Source organism: Aplysia californica, unplaced genomic scaffold (assembly GCF_000002075.1).
Source record: "Aplysia californica isolate F4 #8 unplaced genomic scaffold, AplCal3.0 scaffold00588, whole genome shotgun sequence".
Classification (NCBI taxonomy): Eukaryota; Metazoa; Mollusca; class Gastropoda; order Aplysiida; family Aplysiidae; genus Aplysia; species Aplysia californica.
The window spans coordinates 273,778-283,337 of record NW_004797858.1 but is presented as its reverse complement, the minus strand read 5'-3'; the positions used below and the strand labels follow the sequence as shown (position 1 = coordinate 283,337).

At 41.3% G+C, this 9,560-nt stretch overlaps 1 protein-coding gene across 1 annotated transcript in view; it reads right to left on the bottom strand.

Moving 5' to 3' along the window:
• The window catches only part of LOC101859812 (serine/threonine-protein kinase 36), a gene marked incomplete in the record, with an annotated part of 53,674 nt that overhangs the window by 10,746 nt on the left and 33,368 nt on the right, over positions 1 to 9,560 (bottom strand). The window contains 5 exon segments of the mRNA XM_035972135.1: positions 666 to 779; positions 1,732 to 1,835; positions 3,741 to 3,983; positions 8,169 to 8,243; positions 9,256 to 9,359. Coding sequence (XP_035828028.1) covers positions 666 to 779; positions 1,732 to 1,835; positions 3,741 to 3,983; positions 8,169 to 8,243; positions 9,256 to 9,359 — 640 coding nt within the window.

The window sequence follows — 9,560 nt, the reverse complement described above, 5'->3', positions numbered from 1 at the left end:
GATGGAGAGGAGAGATATTGAAAGGGATGGGGAGGGGGAGGAGAGATTGAAAGGGATGAACGAGGGACACACAGACACAGACAAATGACTTAGGGAGCTAAATGACAGGAAGACACAACTTACAATTTATAATGAAAGAAAAAATTTCTACAAGACAATATGAATATCAATACATACACATTATTGGTCCTCTACAGGAAGAAATGAACAGTATGTTTTTATCAGCAACACAATTACCTACGTAGTATCATATCAACACATCACGTGGATTTCTGAAATTGTCAGGATTTTTTTATAATGTACATAGTTCTCCTTATATATACATCTATTTATATTTCAATCTCTTTGTGAATGTCGCATTATTGCACCAAGTGACCGCAAAGCGTTTTTGGGTTCTTTTTTATAGTTTTAGTAAGAGTTTTACGGCACTTGCAACACAAAAAGGTCATATAAGTAAGTGCTGAAGATGAGAGGTGGTACAAGAGAGTAACAAACATAAAAAGAAGGAGGGGAAATAGAGACGATGGATTTCTTAAAGGAAAGAAGGAGCAAACCATACCAGAGCACCCACTGCACCCGCCAACCACCCACCCACAAAGCGTTGAAGGAAAACAGAGACAAAACAAAACCCAAACAAAACGATGGTCCAACAAGACGCGACTCACTGCTGAACCTCAGCCAACAGCTCCACGGTGGTGTCCACGGCAAAGGGGAAGCAACCCATCTGAGTGACGGCCAGGATGATGTCTTCCACCAGCTGATCTCCCTCTTCGTGGAAACTGAGACCACAAGTTTTCAGTAGTTTTAGTAAGAGTTTTACGGCACTTGCAAACACAATCAGGTCATATAAGTGTCAAAGATTAGAGGTGTTCAGGGCTCCCAGTGAAAAATTTTCCCAACCCCTGAACTTTGTCGGAGGATCGCGATAGACGAAACAAAGAGCACAAGTAGGCCTACGAACATTACAAAAGGAAGAGCAAGAAAACGAGCACTGAAAGGACCCATGTGTTACAAGAGAGTAACCAACACAACAAAGGAGGGGAGATCAGGACGATAAATGTTTGAGTTTGATAGGAAAGAAGGAGCAAACCACACCAGTTCCATACTTACAAATTGTACAAACTCCAACTAGAAAGTTGATGTGTCAATTTCCATACCGCCAATATCCGAACAAAGTAACTCATTTTGTCAGTCCACCTCACATATTATGTTAGTTACTTAGTTATAGTAGAGGTTTTACGACACTCGCAACTGCATAAGGTCATATGAGCGCCAGAAGATTAGAGGTGTTACAAGAGAGTAACAAACATATAAAAAAGAAGAAGGGGAGACAAGGACGATAGATGCTTGATAGGAAAGAAGAAGCAAACCACACCAGAGCACCTGCCAACCACCCACACATATTATGTGCAGACCGTTTGTTCTAGAGGTCGTCAGTATGTCTCACTCTGAACAGACAAATCATGGAACGGACAAATCATGGAACGGACAAATCATGGAACAGACAAATTATGGAACGGACAAATCATGGAACAGACAAATCATGGAACGGACAAATCATGAAACGGACAAATCATGGAACGGACAAATCACGGAACAGACAAATCATGGAACAGACAAATCATGGAACAGACAAATCATGGAACAGACAAATCATGAGCCATTTCCACATGCGCGATCACCTTACTCTAGATAGAATTACAATTTTTAAAAACTGGCCAATGGACTTACTGGGAATGGATCTCCTCTAAAAATCTGGGATGCAGGAAATGCACCAGCGTGAGCATCAAGATACTGTCAGATGTGGCCAGGTTGGGCAGGCATTGGTATGTTTCCTGGAGAGAAAAAAAAAACATCCTCTCGTCTAAAACAAGATTGCTGTTTGCTTTTTTGTCCCGTGTCTTAATTTGATGCCAGACATTTCGCTACTTCAGAATTACAATTATGCCAGACATTTAGCTACTTCAGAATTACAATTATGCCAGACATTTCGCTACTTCAGAATTACAATTATGCCAGACATTTAGCTACTTCAGAATTACAATTATGCCAGACATTTAGCTACTTCAGAATTACAATTATGCCAGACATTTCGCTACTTCAGAATTACAAAGTTCTATCTGACATTTTTGGCAGTGTTGAGTTTCTAAGACCATGAGATCAAAATCTTAATGTTCCATCAGTATTATCAAAACCATAAGATTACTCGGAATTGTTAGTTTAGTTTTAGTAGAGGTTTTACGGCACTCGCAACTGCATAAGATCATATGAGCGCCAGAAGATTAGAGGTTTTACAAGAGAGTAACAAACATAAAAAAGAAGAAGGGGAGATAAGGACAATAGATGTTTGACAGGAAAGAAGAAGCAAACCACACCAGAGCACCCGCCAACCACCCAACCATGAGATCAAAATCTAATTAATGTTCTATCAGTATTATCAAAACAATAAGAATACTCGAAATTGTTTTCAAGACATTCAAAGAATTGCAGCCGAAAAAGCTTGACGTGATGTGAAACTCAAAAATCTTTTAAGTCAAATTTCTCAAAACAAGGCACTCAGCAGATAGAGCTTTGTAACTCTAGGCACTGAGCAGATAGAGCTTTGTAACTCTAGGTACTGAGCAGATAGAGCTTTGTAACTCTAGGCACTGAGCAGATAGAGCTTTGTAACTCTAGGCACTGAGCAGATAGAGCTTTGTAACTCTAGGCACTGAGCAGATAGAGCTTTGTAACTCTAGGCACTGAGCAGATAGAGCTTTGTAACTCTAGGCACTGAGCAGATAGAGCTTTGTAACTCTAGGCACTGAGCAGATAGAGCTTTGTAACTCTAGGCACTGAGCAGATAGAGCTTTGTAACTCTAGGTACTGAGTACTGAGCAGATAGAGCTTTGTAACTCTAGGTACTGAGCAGATAGAGCTTTGTAACTCTAGGTACTGAGCAGATAGAGCTTTGTAACTCTAGGTACTGAGCAGATAGAGCTTTGTAACTCTAGGTACTGAGCAGACAGAGCTTTGTAACTCTAGGTACTAAGCAGATAGAGCTTTGTAACTCTAGGCACTGAGCAGATAGAGCTTTGTAACTCTAGGCACTGAGCAGATAGAGCTTTGTAACTCTAGGCACTGAGCAGATAGAGCTTTGTAACTCTAGGCACTGAGCAGATAGAGCTTTGTAACTCTAGGCACTGAGCAGATAGAGCTTTGTAACTCTAGGCACTGAGCAGATAGAGCTTTGTAACTCTGAGGTAGCCATTTGTAAGTTACATGTATAAAAAATGTCAACATTGCAGTAATTATGCTTCAAGAAAAAACAAAACAGGAAAAAGGGAAACTGTTTGGAATTTGATGATGATAATCTTAGGAAGCGCCTGCATCTATTATTTTCTTTATTAACACTATCCGTACGTCGTGTTTTACTATCGTATCCATGCGACGTGGGGAACTCTGTGCCACCACTTTCCAAACAGGAAATTTACCCTTTAATCTGATCTGTACGCTTTGCATAGCAGTCTGTCAAAATGATTTTTTTGAGAAATACTGAAAGTTTCAAAGAGATCTTCGTACTAGAAGTATTCTAAAATGTGGGGAATACAACCCCGGGGGTACAAAATGTCCCCAAGACGTACGGACAGGGTTAAGAAGACAGTGTGAATGAGTGGAAAGTGTTAAAGAAGACGGCATACTTTTATAACACCACATTTAACACTTTATTTCTAAGCACACGTCGTGCGTGTGACCCTGACCTTGGTGAACACGGCGACTGCCATCTGTAGCGAGGCCATCAGCCCCTGCGGAGAGATGAGCCCCCAGTCAGGGGCAGAGAACTTGTGAGAGGCGCGGACTCCGTCACTGGACATCCCAGTCTCCATGTCGTGGATGGGCATGTCCGTGCCAGGATTCAGGACCTGCGTGCCCTGTGCGATGCGGTGCCACATGGCGCCCCAGATTCCTGACTCGATGTACAGGCTCGCCACTGGACTCTCGGCCTGTGGGGAAAGAGAAAAAAATTTAATTCTTTTAAAATTTAGGTGGGTTTTTTTGACTCCCATATCAACACTCCATGTTTTTTTGTTTTTTGCTGTTGTCTTTTTTCTTTTTTTTTAAATGTAGATTTTTTTACAGCCCCATCAACAGTCCATGTTTTTTTGTTTTTTGTTGTTGTCTTTTTTTTAATGTAGATTTTTAACTCCCATATCAACACTCCATGTTTTTTGTTGTTGTCTTTTTTTTAATGTAGATTTTTAACTCCCATATCAACACTCCATGTTTTGGGGGGGTTTTTGGTTGTCTTTTTGTCTTTTTTTTTTAATGTAGTTTTTTTACGCCCCCATCAAAAACAATTTCGATCACTTAGACGGCAGGCTATACACTATTTCAGTTCTGTGTTTGAAAGAAGTAAGTCGACAATAGTGGAATTAATTCCAGGAAAAAACCTTCTCAGAAACAGTTTTTTGTGTGTGTTTTTATGGTAAGTGTTTTTACGGCGCCCGCAACTGCATAAGGAGAAACAGTTTGAAACTTCACAACAAAGTAGGTCACATAATCCTATTTCCCCTTCCTTTGTCCTTCTGTCACTCTCAAAACACCCCTGTGGGTGACTGGCGAGTGCTCTGGTGTGCTTTCCTTCTTCTTTCCTCTTAATGAACAATTATCGTCCTTATCTTTCCTTCTTTTCTTCGTATAATACTCTCTTGTAACACCTCTAATCTACAGCACTTATATGACATTATTTGTGTTGCAAAAGCCGTAAAACTCTTTGTAAAACTAAAACTTAAACAAACCCTCCCTTTTTCTTAGATGTTTACATGTATGTACTAATATCTGACTAGATAGAAAAAATACGAACAACAGAAAAAAACTACAGTGCAGCCTCTCTATAACGTCCTTTGATATAGCGACATCCTCTGTATAGCAACATGGTGCCCAGGTCCTGAATTTTCCCTTTATATATATAAATATATATATATATATATATATATATATATATATATATATATATATATATATATATATATATATATATATATATATATATATATATCATTAGTAATATTTTTGAGGGCCTCTCTATACGGACAACTCTCTATAACGACATTTTTTTCTGGTCCTAACGATGTTGTTATAGAGAGACTGCACTGTACAGAATTCTAGTGGTGCAAACATTCATAAATTTCTAATGAACACAGTAAGCAAGCAGTGAGTCTTCACATGGGGCATTCCACCTCTAGAGAACAAGAAACTTGTCATGTTTCCATCTTCAGATAAGATAAGACAAGATAAGATAAGATAAGACAAGACAAGACAAGACAAGATAAGACAAGATACGATCTTTATTGTCTGTCTAGATCCTGGCACTGTAGTTTTATTGTTCAAGCTGTTAATTTTTCTTTATTTGTAGGCGTACATGTTTTCACACCCATATAGTTTTTTTTTAGCATTTCAGCTTCAATAAAGTTTTAGTTTATGGCGCTCGCAACTACATAAGGTCATAAGAGCGCCAAGGGGAGGATGTCAACAGAGAAGTCCAAACGGGGAATCAGGCTTACTCTGCTCACCTCTCTAGCCTCAACAGCACAAAGTCTGCTTCGACTATCAAGGCATCCTGGAGATAGCAGGTCACAAGAGAGTGACAAACATACAAAAGAAGTAGAGGAAAAATGATGATAGTAAGGATTAGGAAAGAAAAAGCAGCATTTCCCTGTTGCAGTTCAGGCACAGTATGAGCATGACATTGATGAATCAGCCCATTTACAACTCATAATATCCCCCCTTTGGGAAAGGCCTAAAACGACTTCAGTCAGTAGCACTGCCCTGAAGGGGTGGGGTGTGTGTGTGTGTGTGTGTGGGGGGGGGGGGGGTAGTCATTTCTCCATTCCTCCCTAACCAAACAGTGATCAAATTGCTCTGTGCAGCAACAAAATGTTACAGGAATGTGAGAAAAAATAACGATAACATTCATAACATTAGCATGAAAACATAACAATACCAGCAGGCAATTCTTTGAGACAAAAATAACTAAAAATAGAAATCTTACGACATGTAAAAAAAACCAACAACAAAGAAACACAATGCAACATGGTGCCCACATTGTTGGATTCTGACGAGCTGTGAAGGAAGGAAGGAAGGAAGGAAGGAAGGAAGGAAAAGGAAGGAAGTGACCGGAAACAGCAAGCCAAACCAAACTTTTCTCAGCCACAGATAAACACGGTCAAAACTGTCCAAGACAACCATCTATTGTCCGGGGTTGTCTTACACAAGGGGATCTCTTGGCCACTGTCATTGTGATATGTTGTCACCACGCGGTGGAATCAGGCGCTCGTCAATTTTTGGGCATGTGGAGTTATTAATTGTGTTACCTAAAAGCTTGTTCATTTATCTTACTCTTGATGAAAAAAATATCCATTTGCCTTAAATACAAGTCAAGAAATTGGCAATTGAAGGAGGTGGGGTTGTCTGGTTTCAGAGGTAAAAAAATAAGCAACAAAATGGCCGCCAAAGTTGATATATTTCCTTAGCTTCAGAGTCTGTGGAAACGGAAAATTTACACCTTTTAAGTCTTTAATCAACTTTCAGTAAAATCCACGCAGAAATGTGTTTTTAATGGGTATGAAAGGTGTTGAGCCAAAAAACAAAAATTCGCAAAAAATTGCCAAACTGTTGGAAGAATGCCTTTTCTTCGATTTCATTATTTTGATGAGCGCCTGATTTCACCACGCTGCCTCACATATAGAAAAAAAAAACGGGGGAGGGGGGGGGAGTGGTGGTTCGTACAGGTGACTGTCTTGGACAGGTGTCCGTTAGAACAGGTTGACCGAACAGACTACCTGTATAACACGTTTGTCGTTGGAATCCTGGGAAGGAAAAAGGTCGTAGGTCGTATCTCAACCACAGAGCAGACATTCAGTAGACAGACATTTTAGTTTTAGTAGAGTTTTTACTTTTAGTAAGAGTTTTACGGCACTTGCAACACAATAAGGTCATATAAGTGCCTAAGATTAGAGGTGTTACAAGAGGGTAACAAACATAAAACAGAAGGAGGGGAGATAAAGACGATAGATGTTTGATAGGAAAGAAGAAGCAAGCCACACCAGAGCACCCGCCAACCAAATATGTGTTGTGCTGATAAAGAGCACAACACATCACAACAAAAAAAGAGAGAGCAAAATAACAAAGTATTCCAGTATGTATGTGACAAGATAAGACAAGATAAATCTTTATTATTGTCCTGAAAAGGGCACATTAGTTTGGTGTTTCACTACGTACACACATACACACAAACATACATACACACACACACACACACACGTGCGCATGCTTATCTCAACATTAAAAAACTAGAAACATAAAAACTCCCCAGTTAAAAAAACAAAGACCCAAAGTTTGAGTTACGAGTACAGAGAAGCACATCAACAAAATTATGGTCATACAGCGCAGTGGCGTCGGTGGCCTAGTGGTTAGGCTCTCGGACTCGCAACCGTAAGGTTGTGGGTTCCAATCTCGTCAGGGGCCCGACGTTGCGTCCTTGGGAAAGGCACTTTACACGAATTTTCCTCACTTCACCCAGGTGGAAATGGGTACCCGGCAATAGACAGTGAACGATCTTATCAGTTTGATAGTGTTTGAGCGCGTGAAATCCGCAGCTTGCACTGTATGCTTCCGTGGAAGCCGAGAATGTTTCTGAGTGCTCTCAGAGGGTCTGCTGGGGTAATAATAGTTGTAAAGTGCATAGAGCATGCTCTTGAGCATGGATATGCGCTATATAAATGCAATTATTATTATTATCATTTAGAAAACAAGACAGTTAGTTTTACGAAGAGTTTTACAGCACTTGCAACACAATAAGGTCATATAAATGCTGAAGAATAGATTAGATGTTACAAGAGAGTAACATACATAAAAGAGAAGGAGGGGAGATAAGGACAACATATGTTTGATAGGAAAGAAGAAGCAAACCCCACCAGAGCACCCGCCAACCACCCACACAGACAGAAACATCAGAGGGGAAAGTAAAGAAGTAGGACCTACCAGTGACACCCTCCAACCACCCACACAGATAGACAGAAACAACAGAAAGAAAGAAGAGAAGTAGGACCTACCAGTGACACCCTCCAATCACTCACACCCACACCTCTGAAAACAGCGTAGACAAAGAAATGTTTGCACCCACTCACCCCACCCAGCAGTTCACAGAGCAGCATCAACAGCCCGTCCAGAACGCCGTACTCAAACGGAGGCCGCACACAAATCTGTGGGAAGGGAAGGGAAGGGAGAGTTTAGTTTAGTAAAGAGTTTTACGGCACTCGCAACACAATAAGGTCATACGAGCACCAGAAGATTAGAGGCGTTACAGGAGAGTAACAAACATAAAAAAGAAGAATGGAAGATAAGGACGATAGATGTTTGATAGGAAAGAAGGAGCAAACCACACCAGAGCACCCGCCAACCACTCACAATGAAGCCCAATCAGGAAACGACAAATGCAGTCTTTGGGAGTGTGTGCATGTGCTGTGTGCGAGTGTGTGTAGGTGTGTGAATGTGTGTGTTTGTGTGCGAGTATGTGTGGGTGTGTGAATGTGTGTGTGTGCGAGTGTGTGTGGGTGTGTGAATGTGTGTGTGTGCGAGTGTGTGTGGGTGTGTGAATGTGTGTGTGTGCAAGTGTGTGTGGGTGTGTGAATGTGTGTGTGTGCGAGTGTGTGTGAGTGTGTGTGGGTGTGTGAATGTCTGTGTGTGCGAGTGTGTGTGGGTGTGTGAATGTGTGTGTGTGTGTGTGAATGTGTGTGTGTGGGTGTGTGAATGTGTGTGTGTGTGTATGTGCGAGTGTGTGTGGGTGTGTGAATGTGTGTGTGTGTGTGTGTATGTATGTGCCAGTGTGTGTTGGTGTGTGAATGTGTGTGTGTGAGTGTGCCAGTGTGTGCACATGCTGTGTAAGTGCGAGTGAGTGTGTGTATGTATATATGAGTGTGTGCACGTGCTGTGTGTGTGTATGAGAGTGTGTGTATGTATATACGAGTGTGTGCACGTGCTGTGTGTGTGTATGAGAGTGTGTGTATGTATATATGAGTGTGTGCGCGTGCTGTGTGTGTGTATGAGAGTGTGTGTATGTATATATGAGTGTGTGCACGTGCTGTGTGTGTGTATGAGAGTGTGTGTATGTATATATGAGTGTGTGCACGCGCTGTGTGTGTGTGTGAGAGTGTGTGTGCGTATATTATGAGTGTGTGCACGGGCTGTGTGTGAGTGTGTGAGAGTATGTGTGTGTAAATGTGTATATGTATGAGTGTGTGTAAGAAAGCGAGCACAAACCTGGTCGAGGTCGGTGAAGACAGCCAGAGAGGCTTGCAACATGTCAAAAGGCTGGACTTCTGTGTTGACCCCACACGTCACGAGTGTGTGTGAGTGTGTGTGTGAGTGTGTGTGTGAGTGTGTGTGTGAGTGTGTGTGTGTGTGAGTGTGTGAATGTATATATGTATGAGCGTGTGTAAGAAAGCGAGCACAAACCTGATCTAGGTCGGTGAAGACGGCCAGACAGGCCTGCAACATGTCAAAAGGCTGGACTTCTGCGT